The following is a 21698-nucleotide window of genomic DNA, read 5'->3' as shown; positions in this document are numbered from 1 at the left end:
TCACTCAGAGCATCCCCACAGGGTGATGGGGGGTGGCACCATGCCGGAAGCTGTTAGTGGGCATCTTTGCCCTCCAGATGATTCCAGCCCTGGCTGAAGTTGCTGGTCTGTTAACCAGGGTCTAGGAGAGGGGTGCTCAATCCCTGGCCCACAGGCCAGATCCAGCACCCAGAGCCATGTCATCCAGCCTGTGGAGCCTCCCCATGGACCTGTGGGGTACCTGCAGGCTGCAGATTGGGTGCACAAGGTGGTTCATGGCCTTATCCCGGTGTGCAGGGTTTGGCAGGGGCAACATGGGGCCTAACACTGGCTGGGAGGAAGCAGCGTGGGTCCTCAAGGCCCAACCCCAGCACACAGTGGCTGGGCACAGGCAGTGTGGTGCCTCTGGAGCCCAATCCTGGTTGGGCAGGGGCTAGGGGGAGATGGCACAGGGCCTGATCCAGTCCATGAACTGGCCCTGCACCATTCATTTGGTCAAAACTGAGCACCACTGCTGTAGGCGGTCCTGGCAGCTCCTTTCCCCCCCATCCCCCTGGGGTTTTCCAGTTTTTACCACAATAAAGTCCCACACATCAAGCCCAAGAACATCCCGTGAGACACCAGGACATGAGGAGCAGCATCCCAAAGCAACAAGGAGCCAGGGGCCATCGAGGCAAGGGCGAGAGAGGCAGCTCCCAGGACAGGCGGGAGAAAATGCTTAGAAGGGAACAGTGAAGGCTCCTAGCTGAGTGTCCAGCGGAGAACATTCCCAGCAGTGCAGTGGGCCTGGTCCGGCAGGTACCACAGCATTTTTATCTGCCCTAGAAAAAATATTCACTTCTGGAATATATCACATGCATCAGGCCTGCAGGAATTCTTGTCAGGCACTGAACACAGCTTGGCTTTGTTACATGCCTGCTCGAGGTTTAACTGCTGAGCCCAGCCCTATAATTTACTAATGAAGAGTGTTAAGATAATTGATGGGGACCAAGGCCTGTGCTACCACGTGGGAGGAACGGAGATAAACCTCTCCCATGTGCTGCACCAACACGCCAGTGTGTGCAAGCTCCCAGCTTGTATTTGTATTTAAAATCATAATACCAGCCCCTCCTGCCCTGGAGACCACCTGACTGTGAGCAGAAAGAACGTGCTGCCTGAGTCCGCAGAGATGCTCGAGGTGCATCTGTGCTGGAGGACAAGGGGGCTTGCTCTTATCATGCCTGGCTGCTTAATAGAAGCAATCTGGTTATTTCCATGGCTTAGCCATTTGCTATAAACTTGGACTTGAGCTGGTGACCGGCGCAATGACTCAGGAAGGTGACCTTGCCTTGCCTCGTGTTTGCACCCAATTCTGATGAGCTGCCCCCACTTCAGGGCCCACAGAACAGCCCTTTTGGCAGCAGAGATGCAGCTGCCGACACTGGAAGTCTGCATCTGGACCAGAAAGCAACCTGCCCTCCAGTCTCTGCTCCTTTCATCTCACCAGGATGTGAGCTCTGAAGCCCACCAAGGAGGATTTAAGATGGCAAGCTTAGCAGAAACATCCAGGTGACTCAAGGGACTGTGGCTGGAACTCGCCAAGAACACCAACAGTGTCTTCTACCCACAGCTGGCCTTTCTGCTCAAGCAAGCCCTCGCCACCCCCCAGCTGTCACATCACAGTATCAGTTAACTTACTGCTTGTAACTTTTTAAATTAAAGCCAAGTGAGTGATGAGCTCCCAGCAGGGTTTTCTCAGACAGATGCTGGTGGTGCCTAGGATTAATTACTTGCATTCCAAAACTGGCTGGAGACTCCAGCAGAGAAAGTGGGCCAAGAACAGTAGGATCTGTATTTAATACAAAATGAGAAATATAAAGTGAGGAGCCCACACTTGAATTAGACAAAACCAGATGGGGGAGAGAGGGGTCGATGCAGCCAACCATGAGCGTGTCCGCGTTGCAGCAGCACATGTCCTTTCTTCTGCCAGCAGGGAAGGACCAGCTGTATGGACTCAGCTGAGCTTTCTGCCAGCTATTGCAGCCCCTTTGCCAGCTGGTGCTTCCCAGGGTGCACCCCACACCCTGCCAAGGTGCCTCCCATGCCCTGCCAGCACAGCTGCTTAAGCCAAGCTGCCCAGGTCTAACGAGCTATGCAGAGCCTTCAAGAAGACATGTGCTGTGGGCTTCCTCCCAGCAGCTGCTCTCTGCCACCAGAACTTCTAGCAGTCACATGAAAGGAAGGCCTTGGATTGCAAGTGCAGCAGGGCACCGACTAGCCCCCATGTGCCCAGCGCCTGGCACCACAGACACCCAGTCCTCTCTGCAATACAAACAGTCAGTGTCGGCCTGGAGATGGCAGCTGCCCGCCCGATGTATCTGCATTTGGAATTCACTGATCACTGCAGTATATTTTGCTCTTCCCAGTTCCCTGAGGCTGGAACACGGCCCGAGGGCAGGGCAGAGGGAATGGGCTTAGGCTCCGATCCCACAACAAGCACCAGCCAAGTGAATCACTGCACCCAGACAGATCTCAGCAGGGCTGAGGCTGCATCAGGATGTTTGGGGGCAGTGATGGGAGAGGGACTGGGCTGAGCTGCTGCCACATTCTGTTTTCCCAGGTATTAAGCACCACCGTCCTCTCTGCCCCAGGCCTCCAAGATCACAGCACGGCCGCGGACATCCCTCTGGCGAAGAACGTGACATTCCTGTCCTGAATTTTGTACTGGTAGGTTCGGGGGAGATCCCTCTCTGTGGACAGCTCTGCTGGCCGCCTTGGAATGATCTTCAGCTGCAAACAAGAAACAAGATTGGGAGCAGCTTTCCTGTGGCTGCCGTCACAGCCCCATCACCCCAAGAGAAAGGCCTGACATGTCAACGATGCAGCTTGGGCTAAAAAGCCTTTCAAGTCCCTCACTGGCCTGGCTGGAAGGGTTGTGACTGCCAACCCAGGGATCACCCTGCAGTCACCAAAGCAGGCACCTTTGCTGGTAGTGGCCTGAGCAGAGGCCAAGCAGCTAACTGAGTCCTCAATAGTGCTCTGCCCTTCCTGGCCTCCAAACCAGGCCTGGGGTCATCTGAAGAGGTTGCTGAGAGAAGTTCCTCCATGTTATACCACAGCCACCATCACCTCTGTGCTAGAGGAGCAGCCCAGGCTGTGCTGCAGGTGGTCTCTGCAGAGCCTCAGTCCCCGTTGTCCTACCTTCCCCTCCCAGCAGCACGGACTTCATGGCACGTGCCTCCCGCAGCAAGTTTGCAGGGTCAGAGCCTTGCTTTGCTCTGGCTGCACCATACCAGGGGATCTGAGCCAGCAGGGTGAAGCCTGGAGATCAGCGGAGAGCTGGTATAATGGCTCTTTCCTCTCCCAAGAGGTCACGGCAGGAGGAGGGGACGTCATTACCGTGCCACCACACCATTACTGTCAAGGGTACTGAGTAGGACAGCCCGAGGGCTGCTCTACAGGACAGAGCAGTCCTTGCTGGAACCTCTCCAGAGCCTATTGCAATACAAACCACCCCAGGGCTCTAGCCCTGTGCTGCATGGGAACTTCCTGACTGCCACGTGTCATCCATCAGCAAGAGAAGGGAGCAAACTCTCCCAGGAGTTACCTGTCCATGGATGTCTTTGCAGTAGCCGGTGGCCAGCCCCTCTGCCCACAGAATGAGGTTGCTCTGGTGACACAGGGCGTTCACGACCAACTCATTCTCTGTATCATCCGAGTTCTCACTGCTGTGCACCAGCACTACGACGTTCCCCTGGAGCAGAGAGTGCCAGAGAGCAGTTAACTCCTTTGCTGACAGTCACCTCCAGGTCATGGGAGGAGATAAAGGACCTGCACTCGCACAAACACAGCGCGTCCTAAGTTACCGAGCCCCCTAGCTCCACTGCATCCACACCAGTCTGGGTCCTGAATCAGAGAGGTGGGAAAAGAACCAGGTTACATAACACCTTCTCTCCAGCCTAAAAATACATGAAGGTTGTGTTACAAAGCAGCTGCTACCAGCTGCACTGATCTGTAAGCAGATTCAAAAGCCTCAGAAACACTAAGCAGAGAGCTAGCCCTATTTGGGGTCAGGAAGGAACTGTACCCTATGGTCAGACTGGCACAGACTGGAGGGGATTTCACCTTCCTTTGTAGTGCAGTGTGGCTTCTTCCTGGGATCTCTGGAGCATGTATTAACAACCTTTTATAGAAGCAGGTCACTGGCTGCTGTGGCCTCCCTGCTTTACCTGTGGCAAGTTCAGGGGCGATGCCTGGTGTTGTGTCAGGGCTGACTGTGTTGTTTTGCTAAGAGGCTGACAATGGATTTGCGTGGGATGGTTTGGACAGGGTGATCCTGCCTCTGGAGGTCCCTTCCAGCCGACTTTTCTCTGACTCTGTGAAGAGAGGCACTGCCGGGGGGATAGTTCCCATCAGTCATGCTGTGGGAGATGGGGTGGGGAATGGGGGAGTTTTGAACAACCCAGTGCTACTTCCAGATCATGTAAGTCTGCCTCAGCCCACATTGACCTGTTCATTAACATATTTTTTGCTGGCTTTTTTCTTTTTTTAATGAAAAGGCCTGATCCAGCTGTAACAGACTCTCCCCCATCTCCCCAGGGCAGCCAATACTGATTATAAAAGCAGTGGGTGCTGATTTTTCCCCACCAGCCTCCAGACCTCCTCTTGTGCTGTTTCACATCCTGCTCTCCCCTCAGTGTCCTGCCTAGTGAATCCATTCTTACCCTTAAAGAAGCCCCATTCAGGTGCTTGAAGGTCACCCTGTCCCCCACAAGTTTTCCAATGCCCAAGATCTAGTCTCTTGCTCTATCCAAGATGCTACGGAGAACAGTTCAGTTCAGGCTGCTGTCAGAAGAGCCGGAGACATGTAACCGGTATGGCTGAGGTACAGCCAATCCCATGTCTGACCCTCAAGACCCCACCAACTCTTTGCTTGGGAAAAGAAGAGATGAAAAATATTTCTTTCTTCCATCTGCATAGAGGACATCACTTTGCCCCAATAACCAGTTATCCCTCAGTGTCCTGGAGCAGGGATGGGGAGACCTCACTTTCCTGGCCACCAAAAAACACCCTGGTGTCATGGAGCACAGCGGATGTTAAACAGCACAGAGCCACATCTAACGGCTGGAGGCCAACCCCACTCTCGCACCATGGTGATGCTCTGAAATACCTCTGACTAATTCAAATGGGAACTGCAGAAGGAGTTTGGGCCCATGCCTGAGCTGGAATTGGATCAGTATCCCAAAGGGCAAAGCCCACTCAGCTCATTAGTACCCAACAGCAGGCAGCAGCTCTGCCCCGTGGAGGAAAAGCAGTGGTTGCTAATCCCAGGCAAAGCAGCGCTGATTGAAGGGAAGAATGCCGCTGAGAAGCAGTCTGGATATTCAACTTCTGTCTGGGCTAGTTTGGACAGGGCTGACCCTGCCTTAGGCAGGGGTTGGACTCAATGACTTCTAGAGGTCCCTTCCAGCCCCACGTCTCTCTGATTCTAATTGTGGGCAGGGGGAGCAGACAAGTCCGGCCGTACCTTTAGCTGAGAGCACACGGTGGCCCTGCAGTAATGGATGAAATCCAACACATCCACTGGCCTCATGCCCAGGCTGAGCAGGACACTGACATCATCCACGAGCAGCACAGGACACTTCCAGGAATCACTCTCCGAGGGCGTCAGGGATGTGCGGACAAACTCGTACAGGGCTTTCAGGTTAGAGCCACCCTCTCTGGAAGAGAAGACAAGTGTCCCTGGGCCTGGTGCGCCTGCTGTACTGGCCCTGCTCTCATTAGAAGCTGGTGCAACTAAAGCAGCATGACCTCCTCTGTGACAAAAAGCAGCTGTATCTGATGCAAAGGTGCTTTGCACTGGGACAAGCACTGCTAGTGCAATGCAGCCGTGACACACTGCTTCTGTCACGCTCATTTCTCCATGGGTGCAGACAAGAGCACTGCAGAGTGCACAGAGAGACAGGAATAGCTTATTACTACTGAAAAGCTCTGTCCCATGTCTTGTAGGGGCCCCTGCAGCTGTACAACTGCCCTGTGCATCTGAGAAAGTTTCCCTCTAAGGATCCCCTTCCAGTAGCTCACCCAGCCTGTCTCCAGGCCAGAAGCCCCAGCCTGTCCCCAGGCCAGAAGTACAGGGAAAGGGGCCCACTCCACCCTCAGCCCCCAGCAGAGAGCAGGATGGAGCCACTTCCTTCCTCAGCAACCAGGAGAGCCCCAGGTAGGCACAGTCACAGCAACACAGTGAGTATTTCAGGGTTTCTGAGTCGTTTCCATTTGAGAGTGTGAATTGAATGCTGGACGTACAGCCTTGCAGATATCTAACCCTGTTTATCCAGGCAGCAGTGGGATAGGCACAGAACCAGCCTGACATGCACTGCCCAGAGCTAATGTGCCAGGGAGGCAAAGTGCCAGCTGACAGCAAGCCCAAGCAGATAGCCAGCGGTGTAACTGCTTACACCACCTGTCCAGCTGCAGCCCAGAATCACATCATGGCAAGGTTGTAGCATGCCCATGTACTGCAGCAACCAGAGGTGGAAGTCAGTCGCCTGTCAGAGCTCTGGGCTGCTCCGATCAGAGCCCAGAAGCCTCCCAGGCACATGCAGACAGAGCGAACGTGCAAGTGAACCTTGTAGGAAGCATGTGGGAGAAAGGAAGGGCTAAGGACTGGCTGGTCAGTGCCAGGCATGGTGCAAAAGGAGGTAAGAAAAACTTCTTCACTGTTAGAGCAGGGAAGCGGTGGGATAGCTGCCAGGGAAGCTGTGGACTTCCCATTGCTGGAGGTGTTCAAGGAGAGGTTGGACGGCCACTGGTGGAGGACGGTCTAGGTGTAGCTCTGCTGTCTTCTACCATGGGGACTTTCCAGGCTTCTGGGCTGTAGTGTTTGCCCCCTTCCCTCCTTTCTGCTATTATGTCACAGTTGTTTTAAGCCTCCCTCAGAGGCATTAGGTGCTGGCTGCAGCCCAGGTTGGGAATGGGGACTGGGCTGTGCCAGTACTCCTGCTGGGACTCAGCCCTGGAGGGTCCTAGCTAGAGGGTCTTGCCCCTCCACTTAAATTCAGACCAATGCTGCATTTGGGGTCAGGAAGGGGCTTTACCCTGGGGTCAGATTGGTACAGACTGGACAGAGGTTTGCCTTCCTCTGTAGCAAGGGGTGTGGCCTCTACCTGGGATCTCTCGAGCCTATATTAACAACCTTTTGTAGAAGCAGGACACTGGGTGCTGTGGTTCCCCCGCTTTCTCTGTGGCCAGTGCATATGTGATGCCTTGTGTTGTGTCAGGGCTGATGGGAATTTTACAAACAGATTCAATTATGGATTTGTATAGGATGGTATGGACAGGGCTGACCCTGCCTCAGGCAGGGGGTTGGACTAGATGTGACCTCGGGAGCAACCTTCCAGCCCAACTTCTCTATGATTCTTTGCAATCCTCCCAGACAGGAGCTGCTTCTCACAAAGGCATGAGTCTTGGCTGAAGCCAATTCCTCAGAGTCTCAAAGAACAGAGAAAGCAAAGCTAGCAGCTGAGGGGGAAGACCCAAAGCCTGGTCTGCTCAGATGGGGAACCTGGACTGTACGGGTCCCAGCAGGGGGAGAGCAGAGGTGCTGGTGACTAAGGACAGGACAGATGACCTGTGGTGTTGGGCACTATCTCAAGCTTGGACTGACTCATGTGTCTGCACTTAGAAGGGTCAGTGCATGTGTTGCTACTACCAATAAAAGACTTGAAGAGTGATTGCCGTCACATGCAGCACCTGGAAGGAGGAGTCAGAAGGGAGCTCTGTTGCAACTGCTGCCACGTGGCACCAGCTACATTGGTCCCTGGGCTGGGTGCTGAGCCCACACACTGCTGCTTGTACTTTTCCTAAAGGCTCAGGCGGTTACCTGATAAACTGCAGAGGGCTTGGTTGTCCCGTGGGCGGCTCCTCCTTGAACAGGACCTCAAAGCAGGACTTCAGGCCTTCCAGGAACACAAGCTGTCCCCGTTCCTTGGCTGCAGGCAGGCTGACTCCCTGGGGACAGAAGGACATTACAACACCAGTGGCCTCACACAAATAACCATGTGCACCCCGGCCCTAATCTCATGTACTCTGAAGCCAGACCCCAGCTGACTCCCATGCAGCAGCAGAGACAGACAGCTCAGCTTTCCACACTGCTGGATGTACCCACTTCCTGCATTTTGCCAAACCCTCTGAAGCAACTGTACTGAACATTTTCCATGTCCTTTGGAGCTCAACCCCTCTAAATGACACTATTTGAAGGAGTCCTCAGTAATTAAAGGTGTCCTCGCAACACCTGTGGGATGCAGGTAGCATGATTATTACTTACAGCCGGAGGAAGAAAACCAACACATTAAGTACAGAGAAGGGCAACCAAGATGATCAGGGGTATGGAGCAGCAGCTGTGCCTGGAGCAAGGGAAAAGGCTGGGCAACTTCGTTTGGAAAGGAGGTTGAGGAGTCTTTAATGTCAGAAAGAACGTGGACAAGGTGAACACTCACCAAGTCCCAGGAAACAAGAAGTGGGGGGCACCCCTAAAACGAGCAGGAAACAGGATTAAAACCAACAAAAGAAAGGACTTCTGCAGGCAGCACGTAGCTGACTTGAGGAACTCCTTGCCACAACAGGCCGTAGAGGCAGATTGTATAGCTAGGTTAAAAAACGGACCAGACAAATTCATGGAGAACAGGGCTACTGGGAGCAATGGGATTAGAAGGGTCAGGGGTGTATCCTCTGAGAGCCCAAAACCAATGATGCTGGATGCTCGGGAGGGTCTGACGGGATGGCTTACATGCCCTGCACATATACCCACCCCGTAAAGCATCTTCTGCTGGGTACTGTGCTAAATGGACTGCTGCTCCGAACTAGGGTAGCAACACTTTGTGTTTTTCTGTGCTGAAGTGGTGCCCTCAGAAATCAAAACGCACACCAGCCTCAGAGCCTGGATCTAGAACAGGGCTCATGGCAACCAGTCCTGGCCCGAGACTTTCCCCCCATCTGAGCTCGTCGTTTTTCTCTACCAGGGCTCCTGGACACATTTCCATCCTCTGAGGCATCCGTGTGGGGGAACTTTACAAGTACTATCTGCTCAGGATGTGGCTTCAGACACCACTTGCAGCTGTTTGACAACAGTGTCTCCCCCAGCACAGCCAGGATCTGCCAGGCTCGGTGTGCCTCACATGTATGGAAAGTGGGAAGGGTGATCCAGGAGGCTGCTCCCTGCTCTTGCAGTGTTTCTCTAGGAAGCGAGTCAACATTGCCTCCACGTCAGAGATGGGAAACCCGATGCAGTGGGAACTCCCAGCTCATGCAATGTGTCGGAAACAGAACTGGAACAAGATGAAGATCTTCCTCAATCAACCCCATCCCCACCCAACCCCTGCACAAGTCTTCACTGGTATGGATTCCCAGGCAGGTGTTTTTTGTTGCAACACCCCTCTAGCCCTTCTGGGAAAGTCAGCGTGCCTAGCACACACAGCTTGGGATCAAAACAAGCCGGAGTCAGAATTCATCTCTGCTCCTCTGTTAGGGCAGCTTTAGTTGCACCTGCTTGAGTGGTGACTTATAGGATTATTTGAACTTTTCTGTTATATTCAGCCTTATTTAACCATTGCTTCTCTATAGCCTCATTATTATTTGAGCTCTTCTGTTTCATTTTGTATCTGTGCTATCAGCGAATAGCCTTGAGTTCACTTTCATAGGGAGCTTACGTGCCAGCGTTATCAATATAGGCATGTACAAGGTCTGTTCAAAAAGTATCGAGACTAATGCTGTAGGAAACTAAATATTTTATTTACAGGAGTTTCAGCTTAATCTCCTTCAAAGTATGCTCCTTGTGCAGCCACACACTTCTCCCAACATTTCTGCCATTGTTGGAAGCACCTCTGATCAGCGATTTGTGGAATTGCAAAAGCTGCTCAGTAGCATTTTGTTTTATGGTTTCCACATCACAAAATCTTCTTCCTTTCAAGGTTTTCTTTAGTTGAGGGAAGAGAAAAAAAGTCACATGGGGCTATATCACATGAATATGGAGGCTATGGCACTTGTGGGATATGGTGTTTGGCTAAAATTTCGCTAAAAACTGCTTTGTAAGCTGTGCTGAGTGGGTAGGCGCATTGTCATGGTGAAGCATCCAAGAGTCGGACGCTCACTTTTCTGGTCGTTTTTCTGATTGTTTCATTCCCAAATCGCCGGTTAAAATTGAATGACATGAACCAAGAGAAATTCCAACTTCTTCTGCTATCTCTCAGACAGTCAATCGCCTGTCATTTCAAACCAGACTGCAAAGCACTGCCACATTTTCATCATTTTGTGATGTTGAAGGGCATCCGGAATGCTCATCACTTTCAACCAATGATCGTCCTTCTTTAAACCGACGATACTGCTCACAAACTCTTGCATGGCTCATAGTGTCACACCAAATGCTATTTTAAGTAATTCAGATGTTTCACTTGCCATTTTCCCGATTTTCATGAAAAATTGAACGCACAAGCATTGTTCTGGACACTCTGACACAACAAAAGGGGACGTGAGAGACAAACGATCTTACTTCAACCGCTGGCCACAGAAAACCAGGGAAACACCATGAGCTGCCAACTTGTCCAGAGGAGTCCCAACATGCCCAGACATGTTCAGCAAAACCATGCCCCCTCACCCAATAGTTTGTACCACAAATACACATTCCGTCTTGATACTTTTTGAACAGACCTTTACAGTGTGGCCCTTGTTACTAGCTCAAATTAACTGAACTTGGCACTAACCAACTAAATCAAAGGGATGACATGATTGGATATGTTAATGAAAGGTGATAAGAGGGGACCAACTGGACAGTGCCCAACTGCAGAGCCCTTTGAATTTCTGGCTTTTATGGACAGACTAAATTAGGAGTCCAGGGCATGCCCAAATTAAGACACTGGGAAAAGATCAAAGTAAAATGTGTGCATATGATGGGTTTGTTGGAACAAAGGAATAGGGTGACAGGATAAAAACATGACTAGTATGATGATGCTCACAGAGAAATCAATCAATGGGACCTGGAAATGAAGAGTCATCGGAGGAGTAAAGTTAAAGAAAAAGCATAAAAGGGGGGGTAACAAGAAATTTGGGTATGTGTTGTCATCCAAAAACAGCCGTTACTCACAGACGACCACCCTCTACTTTCAGGAACTGATTGGCCATCTTTTCTATGATGTGGAATGACATCTGGGATTGGGTAAGACCATTGAACTAAAGGTTTTTCTTTCTCTCTATGTAGAAAATATTAATACAGTTCATGTGTTAATACAATTAGATTTTAGTTAAGTTGAATGGTGTGAGCCGTATTCCATGTTCCCTCTGGGTTGATTATGCTTTAGTGATCCTTTGGTGCCATGGGTGCATAACATCCCAAGTGTGGAAACTGAGGTAGAAGGGACTAAACTGATGTTAGGTTTAACCGCATTAACTTCCTTGGACTGGCATCAGGCTTGGATTAGGTTCAGTGAGATTTAGGACTTGTCTTCAATTAACAGATCGGGGCTTGGCATGTCCCCAGAACAGCAGTCAAGCTACGAATGGCGATAGGGTTAGCTTCTGAGCAGCAGCTGTGACCAGAGATACTCGATCCCTCTACATGACCAGCTCCAGCATCAGGAATGCTTGGACTCCAACCTGCCCCCTCTCCTTTAGCAGTCCTGCTATCTGGAGCTTAAAGCACTGCTGACTCCAAGCCAGACGGGTATGCACACATGTAACAGGTGTCCAATCAGGGGCAAACCTGAGTTAACATCACAGCCAAGCCAGGCCTGAGAGCCCAGTTATGGGAAGGGCCCAGCATCTGTGGCTCCTGCTGACATCTGCCTGCCACTTTGGAAGGCTGGGTCCCCAACTCGCCCAAGAAGTCCAAGTCAATGACAGAGCAAGGGAAAGAACCCCAGCCTCCCAGGACCTGGTTCAATCTTCTTCTCTCCATCAACATGACTTTTTCTTGCTGAGTATCTTGTAGCACATCCAGCCTGTTCATAACTGGATCATTCTAGATGCTTGAGAAAAGCCAGACTCGTTTCAGACAGGCTCAAGCAAACACATTCCACATCTAAACATACCTCTCCACTGTCTTGTTTTCTGAGCCAGATTTTTAAAGCACTAATTTAACTTTGAAATGTGGGCTGCTCCACAAGGGTGAAAGTTTGCAAATGGACCATTCAGTCACACTGAACATTAGTCCCCTCTTCAGTGCAAGTGGCTAGAAGACAGAAACAACAGAAAGTCTACCACAAGGTGCCGCAAAACTCGTTTTAATGTGATACCTTATTGCTCAGTACTCCAAACTGGGGAGTCAGGCTAAGTTTGGTGCATTCTTGAATGCTACGAAAGAGGGTCTGGCACGTACAGGCCACAATCTTTTGGGATCTTGTATAACAATGATTGGTTCCATCCCTAAGCAAGCTGTACGGTGAGCCAGGTGCTCAACTGACCACCCACACAATAGAATAATAGAAAATGAGGGCTGAAGGGACCTTAGGAGGTCACGTCTAGTCCAACCTCCTGCTCCAAGCAGGACCAGCCCCAACTACATCATCCCAGCTAGGGTTTCCTTGAGCCAGGTCTTAAAAACCTCCAAGGATGGAGAATCCACCACCGCTCTGGGTAACCTGTTCCAGTGCTTCACCACCCTCCTAGTGAGAAAGATTTTCCTAATATCTAACCCCAACTTCCCTTGCTGCAGCTTGAGCCCATTGCTCCTTGTCCTGTCATCTGTCACCAGTGAGAAGTCCAGCTCCATCCTCTTTGCAGCCCCCGCTTCAGGTAGTTTAAGACTGCTATTCATTCCCAAGTCCTGTCCCCCAGCCCCCAAATTATTTTTGTTGCCCTCCACTGACTCTCTCCAACTTGTCCACATCCTTTCTGTAGTGGGGGCCCACAACTGGATACAAGACTCCAGATGTGGCCTCCCCAGTGCTGAACAGAGGGGAAGAATCACTGCCCTCCATCTGCTGGCGACGCTCCTGCCAACGCAGCCCAGGATGCTGTTAGCTATGTCGACTGATTGCCTGTTACTTGACTGCAGTCAAAAACTTCACAAAGCCAAAAATGCCCTTGTGTAGGTAGCAGCCTCCCTTGCATCCCAGTATCATCCATTAGCAAAGGCAGGAGGAACAGCTCCTCACCCCACAAGAGTGAAGATCCTCCCTCCCCCTCTCTCTCAGGAGCTACTCTGTGCTGAGGGAGGAACCCAAACCAGAACAGCCAACTTCTGTCCTCTACAGCTGCTGTGCCTTTCATTTCTGTTTAATTTCATTTGCAGCATTTCATAGCTGGTTGGACTGACCCGGGATTCTGGGATAAAAGGCAGGGAAAACTACCATTCAGTGCTGAATATCGCTCCCACTGATACTAACCTACCATCTGTTTGTTATACGCATTCATTACAATGTTGTACGATTCCATTTCCTTGTTTCACAATAACAGTTAACGACATCGGGGGGATTTGCAATTTATAAGCATCCAAGCTGCTAAAGATGAAAGTCTCTCTCTGTATTGATCTAATAAATCAGTGTTTAAAATACTTGACCGTTATTTGGCAGTATTTGATGGGCAACTGACCAAGTCTTTTGGACTGGTCACATACCCAACCCTAGCAGGCTATGAAGCAACTTTGGCTTCCTGATGGAACGGCAGCAATCCTCCAAGGTGGAGACCCAGGAGAGAGAAGACTCACAAGCAGACATCTGGTTTGTGAAGCTTCTTGCCTGCCCACTACGGCACCTAGAAAGCAGCTATTTTGCTAGCATCCACGTTACTACTTAATCAAAAGTCTTACACCTTGAATTTTTCAACACCGTTCTCTATAGAGAGTTTGGACTTCTCCCAAACATCACTTGGCCATCACAGTGCCCCTAGAAGACATGCACTGCTATCCTCAGTTGACCGATGAGAGACAGACACACGCACCTAAATGTGAAACGATCTGCCCAGAACTGCTGAGCAAGATCAACAGCAGAGCCAAGAATAGCCCCTACCTCTCCCAATTTCTAATCCCACCATTCATGCACCTCATCGTCCCATCCCCGATTATGAAACTCAAAGTTCAGGCAGCAACACAGTGCATTTTATTCTTTTTCCTCCTCTTATTAGAAAAAAAGCAAGTGTTAAGTGTCCGGTCTTTCAAACCTGTTCGTTCCAGCTGTCATGTTTCACCTGGTTTGGAAGCTTCCGTAAGAGCCCGGCCCAGGGACCAGCAGGAGGGAAGAGCCTGGGTTTCACCAGATAAAGCAAAGTCATTTCCAAGACATTAGCTTTGTGCTTTCTGCTTTGTGGATCAATATGCTCCTTCAGTGCTTATCAGGCCACCCGTGCTCTGCTAATGATATCAGAGAGAGATCTGCCCGGTCGGTGTCCCTTCCCAGCTGAAATGCTGAGGACAGAACTCCATTCATCACGGCCGAAGAGAAGAATCGTTCAAGGCGATTTAGAAAAGGAGATTTTGGTACAATGCTTTCTATCTGTGTCAGCTGATAGGGCTGAAACCATCGACTGGTATCTTTGTCTCGTGAAGGCCTTTGGGAGGAAGAAGTAGGGATCTGATTCAGAGTCATTATTTTCTCTGTGCTAAATCTGCCCTGGCTTTACCCTTCATCAAGGCACATTGATCACTGTCATGCCGGGCTGTGGGTGGCCTAGTCTGGGGGTCCCCCAGGGTCACAAGAAGCAACCAAGATCTGAGGGGAGCGTGCAGTCGGAGTGATGGGGAGCCAGGAAGCCAGAAGGACCATCTGGGGGACTGAATCAGAGATCCAGGGGGTCACGCAGGGCGCAGGGTCTAGTATCAGAGATCAAACTGGAGGTGAGTTAGAAAGCCAAAGGGTCAGGCCAAACTCAGGGTCTGCAGGCAACCCAGGCCGGGTTGCTGGAGAATCCGGCAGAGGCACAAGCCAAGGGTGAGGCAGCCTGGGTGCAAAATGTTGTCCAGAAACTTCCTCTTCTGGGTCAGGGGTTTTTATAGGGAGGGGTAAAGGGTCAGCTGCCCCTCGCTTGTCACTCCAGTGGCAGGGAGCGGGTGGGTGGCTAGGCCCAGATAATGGGTTCTGACCACCCACGTCCACTCTGGTGCTCAGCAGAGGAGGGGGAGACTGCAACAAGCGGCTGCACCAGGAAGGCCAAGGCCCCAGGTTCGAGGCCACGGCCTGATAACCACCTTGCACCCATTTCTGGGAGGAAACCATTCCCACCCGTGTTTGGGACCTTGGCTACGGCTCTTCTTGGTGAGACTGAACGCAGGAGTTCTTTGAAAGAACTGGCCTGTTCTTTCTGGCACGGCCCTTTACTTCCACAGCATCATCGAGCGGCATTGACAAACCCAACCCTCCTGTTGGCAACACACAGGGGCTTCATCCCATTGCACTGTCCTCTTGCCTCTCACAGCTCCCCAGGGGAGGCAACGAGGGCAAGGCTCAGTGAACAGACACGCGCACAGTACCTGGCATGCAGCTGCTGGTTTCCCCACCGTTTTGCTCCCTATCACACCTGCCCCAGCTTCCTGCAGAGGCCGACCTTGGACTTGAAAGGTGGCAATGGAGCTCTGCAGGCAGCACTACCACCCAGCTGGCAAAGCAAATGTATGCTACAGCCCGCTCTGTGAAGGCAAATGCTGCACCAAGGAAAACCCATTCCCAGGCCAGGGGAAAAAATACATTCTGTTACATGGGCTGGGGACTGGACCCGATGACCTGATGAGGTCCCTTCCAGCCCTAATGTCTATGAAATATATTAAATCTATGGAACTTGTGGGCCACCACCAACCCACGGGAAATGTGTTTGCCTGCTGCTTGCATCTGCAAGTCCCCAGTGATCAGTCCATCTGAAACAAGGCTGAGGAGCAAGTTGGCCCACCTGGCCTGGTGCTTCCATTCATGCCCTCCCAGGTTCAGTGGGGAATGGGAACACACCTCGTTATCCACACATTAATAGTAGGCCCATCACAGTCCCAGATCCCGGCCCTGGCTGCCCATCCTGCTGCTGGATGCCACTCCCCACGTGCCCATGGCCCCATCTCACCTGCCTGGCCAAGCATGCCCTGCCCATGGGGGTCCCAGGCCAGTCTGCATGAAGACCCTGCCCACCCACCCACTCCATCCAGCACCCCCTGACCAGTCTAGGAATCTACCACTTAGGGAGTTTTGCTGAGCTATTGCAGGCTGGAGGGTGAAGTCCTGACCCAGCCTGCAACCGCCCACCAAAACTTCCTAAGTGGCCCTCTGGTCCAAATAATTGCCCACCCCTGGGTTAATGCAGGGTCATGAAGAATGGACAGCCCAGTGAGGACAGAGGAGCCAGGAACCGGCTTGGCTCCATCAGCACAAAAACACTAAACTAAACACCTTGTAACCGGCAAATGAAGCACACGCTGTGCTCTAGAGAAACGGCAACCCACCCGGCAGCTGCCGTAGGGCCAGCTGGCAAGCTCTTCTGAGCACTGGACCATCCGGTGACTAGGACTGCAAGGGAGACACTACGCACAAGTGCTGTGGGAGCCTCTGGCATGCAGCCTTGTTCCTAAGCATACGAGACCGTTAGCATCAAGCTCTGGGCCTCTGAAGGCTGCTGAGACTGGGAGGTTTTATCTGTAAAATAGGATTGTCCTTTCAGATCTGTAAGTGATCGGGTGAGATTTGAAACACACCTTTTAAGCTAGAAAGACAGCCTGTGGGTCAGAGTGATCATGCCAACCCCTGAATTTGCACAAAGATCTGTGAATGTTAAATAGTCGAAGGGCCCAGACCTCCGGCCCTGATGCACCTGGCCATCCATGGGCTGCTACTGACACAGTATGGACTATACCAGTGATTTACAAACCTTTGTGGCCATGTGCCCCTGCAAAATATTGCTGCTCATGCACGCAATACGCCTGACACGCCTCTGCATGTTCAACACTGTCGACACGTGGCCATGCTGTTACTTGCTGCGCACGGACCATTCAAAAAGTCCCCTGGCAAAGCATCACGTACCCCAGGGGGTACGTATATCCCAGTTTGAAAACCCCTGAGCTAGGACTGGGGGGTCAAAAATACTGCCCATGGGCCAGCAGGCTGCTGGAAGTTGCTGGGTGTGGCTGGGGGCAGATGGCCTCATACAACCCAGGTCACCCTCTGGCTACTTTGCTTTTCACTACTGCTGCAACTCTACCTACCCCCCGCTCCTCCCTCGCTGTCCCCCAAATCTGCCCATGCTAGAGCCACAGCCAGAGTTGTTGCTGCCGCTACTCTGATGCCCCAGGCTGGATCCAGCCCACAAGGAGCCTCGTGGTCCAGACACAGCCACAGACAGAATCTGAGTTCCAACACAAGGACAACAGCAGGCACCAAAACCGAAGCCCTAGAGCCAGTTCACAGCCATACGTGCAGGTAACCATCCCTCGGCACTCCCCAGGGGGGAAACACGATTGCTTCTCTTACCATACCCATGTGTGTCGCTAGCATGACTCAGGATGGTGAGCAACAAAATGTTGCAGTTGGCACCGCAAGCGTGCCCCAGCTAATCCGCACTGTTCTCTCACTTCTCAGGTTCCCCCGGGGGGGCGAGATGACAGTAACACCTATTAGCAGGCACAGCAGCCTCCTCTGCACCGAGACGTTGCATCGTGGCAGGGAGCCTATTAACTGACATAGCACGCATGGCTTTGTCCTTCGTGTGCGCAAGGACACTTATCCCTAGAAGCATCCCTGCGAACTGCTGCTGTCTGCACACGTTGCAAAGTCCCATTTAGCATACGAGGGAAGACAGTGGGGTGGGCAATTATTTCGGCCGGAGAGCCACTTAATGAGTTTTAGTGAGCTGTCAAGGGCTGCACACATAAAATCTTTTAGAGGCTAGCATGTTAACAAATAACAGATTGAAAAACAACAACAAATCCTACACTAAAAATCAAACCTCTACTATAACATATTTTAATTTTATTTAAAAAAAAAAGTCTGTCCTGATTTACATGTGTTTGAGTAGTGGATAGAGAGGCAATTGCATAATCTCTCAAAATAAAGACCTACTCTTGTATATTGTGCGTGTGGGGTGGAAGTGTGTGTGTAGAGGGGGCGTGGGGGAGTGTGTGTGGGGGTATGCATGTTGGGGAGGTTGTGGGGGGAGTATGGATGTGCATATGTGTCGGGGGGGTTGCCTGCACGCTAGGTGCCTGGAGTCGGCAGGGGTGGAGGTGGGTTGGGGGGCAGGCAGAGTGGGGGTAGAAGGCAGCGGGAGCTGAGGCCCCACATGCTGGGCAGGATCTGCCTGGCTGCAGCTCCCCCCCACCCGAAGCGGAGCAGCAGGAAGAGGAGAAGCCGCCACTGAAGGCTGGGGGAGCTGAGCAGTATCCGGGCAGCTACAGCTTGGCCCCATGCAGAGCGCCATGGGGGCAGCCATGGGCTGGATCCAATCAATTGGTGGGCTGGATTTGGCCATTGGCCGGATTCTGCCTACCCATGGTCTAACAAGATGCCTTTGCCTCAAGGTGCACACAGCCATGAGTTTACCAGCAAGGCTGCAAAGTGCCAAGAACTCTTCCCGGTCCCACCAACCACACGGCCAAGCAGACTCCAGAGACTAGTGAGGAAAACCTAGCTTGCAGGTGGTATTTCCCTGCTGCCATCCTGCTGGGAATGCAAAGGTAAAACCTTTATGTGAAACCCTGCCATCTTACCAAGGAAATGCCATTTCCCTCCACCAGGTCTGAGCTCGCAGCCCTTTCTGGACTAAAATGCAGAAAGGGGGTGCTAAAGAAGCAAAGTGTGGTCACCGGATAAAGCACCAAAACCCAATCCATCAGCACCTGCTTCTTCCAGACACCTGAAATCTTGAAAGACAGTGTCTGGGACCTTCTGTTTAAGCAAAACTAGAGGAGGGTGGAACAGCACAATGGTTTCCTCTTTTTTCTTGGAAAAAGCAGCTGAACAGGAAGACCAAGAGCTACAGAATCTGGTCTCTGTTACTTATGTGTGGAGCGCGGGGACATCCCTTACCCGCCACGTGCCTCAGGTTCCCCATCTATAAAACTTGCATACTTCTTGCCCACTTCCCCAGGGCATTGTGAGACAATTCACTGATGTTAGCAAAACGCTCGATTATCCTCACATAAAAGTTGATCAAAGTCTGGCTACATTACTCTGAGTTGATAAAGTTTTCTAGCTTGCTGTTAACACAAGTTCCCCAGAACGACTGTGTTGTATCATCACAATCTCACCCGGCCACCAGGAACTTAGATATGGACTTTCATTGCAATTAAATAATCTGGAGAAATCTAGAAAACCGGCAAAGCAGTACTCACTACAGCTGTGATGCAAGTTGGGGCTTGTTGTGGGCATACAAGCACACCAGGAGCTGGAGGGACCATGATTGAAGAGGGAAAATTAAGAGAGCTCTAAATTAGCATAGTGTAGCTAAGAATCAGCTAACGAGGAAAGAAAAATGGCCTGTGAACACCCATGAACACCAATGGAGCCAGAGGGGGGTGTTGGGAACCTGCACAGGCCAATTTGCATTGCACCATTCTCACTTTTCTTCTCTTGAGAAAGAGTCCTCCTGGTGTGACCCCACCACACAGACACTTGTCAGACACCTGTGCAGCAACTGTGTCATTGCTTACATGGCAGCAGCTAACATCTGTTTTGCTGCCTTCCGAACCATGAAAAGCAGATCATCTAAACCAGTGGTTTTCCACCTTGTTAGACTCAAGGACCCTTTAGTATTTCAGCTTTAGTATTTTTCTGGAGTAAAAAACCTAAGCTTTTTTTCTGGAGTCAAAACAACTCTTCTTTTGCAAAGAACGTAGAACAAGCACAGCAGGCAGAATGGTTTAACACACTGGATTCTTATTTGAAATCTCGGGGTTTATCTTCTGAATCACAGAATCACAGACAATGAAGGTTGAAGGGAGCTCAGGAGGTCACATTTAGTCCGACCCCCTGCTCCAAGCAGGACCAGCCCCAACTACATCATCCCAGCCAGGGCTTTGTCAAGCTGGGTCTTCAACACCTCCAAGGATAGAGATTCAACAACTTCTCTGGGTAACCTGTTCCAGTGAGGATGGAGAGTCCACCACCTCCCTGGGTAACTTCCAGTGTTTCACCACCCTCTCGTGAGACAGTTCTTCCTAATCTCCAACCTCAACTTCTCTGTCTGCAGCTTGACCCCATTGCTCCTTGTTCTGTCATCTGCCCCCTCTGAGGACAGTCCAGCTCCATCCTCTGTGCAACCCCCTGCAGGGAGGTGAAGCTGCTATTCAACCCCCCTCGGTCTTCTCTAATCCAGACTAAATACGCCCAGTTCCCTACTAAATAAGCCTGAGAGATAGAGTTAAAAAAGAGTCCCATCATGTTGGACAGGTGCATGTCGTAGGCAAAGGGCAAGGACCTGTGGGTGAGTCCGACTATTATAAATGTAGACAAATGAGGGTGAGGTGAAATAAGATCACAGCTGGATCCACGGGATCTGAATGAAGCTGTAAAAGGGAATATGTCCAGCTGCCCTGCCTACAGGAGAAGAAATCACTGGTGATTGCAGCAGCGGCTCCAGGTTCCCGAGCTCCCTGCAGGTACCGGGCTGACATCTGAAGGCCAGGGAGCTGTTGAATGTTACGCAGACAATACACGGATCTGGAGAGGTCCCAGACGAGACCAGCCCTGGGGTTTTAGGCAGGGCTTATGAAAGGGCTCTACACCTGCAAAACCCCGTAAAACCTGAAACCTCAGGCGTTGTTGAATGAACAGATACAACCGCAGCAAGCTTCAGAGCCCGGGTGCTGGAAAGGTGACTCACCTGGGCAAATCTGGTTCATGCATGTCAAAAATCATCCCTCGGGGGTAATTACAACACCTGCTGGGAAAACCTCTGCAGTTTGCCCGGAGGCTATAAAAACCTAAGCAGAGCCGGGCTGAGTCAGACCAGTGATCCATCTAGCTTGCTATCCTTCCCCGACAGCGGCAGAAGTGGATGGTTTCCCTACAATGATCCCTGACATCCACCATTGGAGATGGCAGAGGAAACATCTCCAGCCAGTCAGTTCAATAGCCAGGAATAGGTCAATCATCCAGGAACGTATCCAGTCCCATGCTGAGCCTGCCTGTGCTCTCTGCCTCCACCCCCTCCTGCGGCAATGAGTTCCACGAGTTAACGGTGTGTTGCTTTACAGAGTACTTTCTCTCTTTCACCTACTCGTTTCAGCAGGTGCCCCCTAGTTCTGGGATTCAGGGACTTGGTGAACAACAGCTCCCCGTCCCCTTGGTCTGCACCCTCCACGACTTTATAGACTAAAGCCAAAGCAGGAAGGTGCAGCAACACTTGAAAGAACGGGTTATCGAGCAGTGCAGAAGGACTTGCATCTTAAAGATCCCTTGACTGGGGCATGGTCCTCAAGCCCTGAGCTAGGCTGTTTTGCTGGGATGCCCAGACCGAGATCTGAAGTATCAGAGGAGACCTGTGCTTTTACACGTGCACAGGAATTAAGTGTGCGAGGCAGGCTTATCTTCCACAGGATCCTGCCACTGGGATCAGAGCCGGGATTCCCAAAGCTGGGGCCTGCTTTTGCATCTCGCTGCCAGGCCCGGGGCCCTGCCTCTGGAAATGTACTCGGCAACAGGCAAGCAGAAGGATCCAGCTCATGGACACAATCCTTCCTGCAGCTTCTCCGGGGCCAGGATGCCTCCACATGCTGGGATAATGCATAAGCTTCCTGCCACCCCATCCACGAGGACAAACTGAGCCATCATCCCACGAGCACC

The 21698-nt window shown here is 51.5% G+C and overlaps 1 protein-coding gene across 1 annotated transcript; it reads right to left on the bottom strand.

Moving 5' to 3' along the window:
* Positions 1-1593: 1593 nt before the first annotated feature.
* On the bottom strand, positions 1594-9331 carry LOC102379487 (elongator complex protein 6). Its single transcript, XM_006037212.3, has 4 exons — positions 7841-9331; positions 5486-5678; positions 3566-3712; positions 1594-2748 (listed from the first exon to the last, which is right to left on the bottom strand). Exons 1-4 carry the CDS (start codon positions 7984-7986, stop codon positions 2620-2622), a joined length of 615 nt encoding a protein of 204 aa, XP_006037274.1. The 5' UTR covers positions 7987-9331; the 3' UTR covers positions 1594-2619.
* Positions 9332-21698: the final 12367 nt, after the last annotated feature.

Source organism: Alligator sinensis, unplaced genomic scaffold, assembly GCF_000455745.1.
Source record: "Alligator sinensis unplaced genomic scaffold, ASM45574v1 scaffold1675_1, whole genome shotgun sequence".
Taxonomy (NCBI): domain Eukaryota; kingdom Metazoa; phylum Chordata; order Crocodylia; family Alligatoridae; genus Alligator; species Alligator sinensis.
This window is presented reverse-complemented; position numbering and strand designations above follow the sequence as displayed.

What these genes read in the sequence shown, in the direction of transcription:
- LOC102379487 (XM_006037212.3), bottom strand. Translation starts at nt 7,986, where the DNA reads ATGTCCTTCTGTCCCCAGGGAGTCAGCCTGCCTGCAGCCAAGGAACGG. An exon ending in CCGTGTGCTCTCAGCTAAAG is followed by an intron (nt 3,713 to 5,485) that starts GTACGGCCGGAC and finishes TCTCTGCTCCAG; the next exon opens with GGGAACGTCGTAGTGCTGGT. An exon ending in GCAAAGACATCCATGGACAG is followed by an intron (nt 2,749 to 3,565) that starts GTAACTCCTGGG and finishes TCTTGTTTGCAG; the next exon opens with CTGAAGATCATTCCAAGGCG.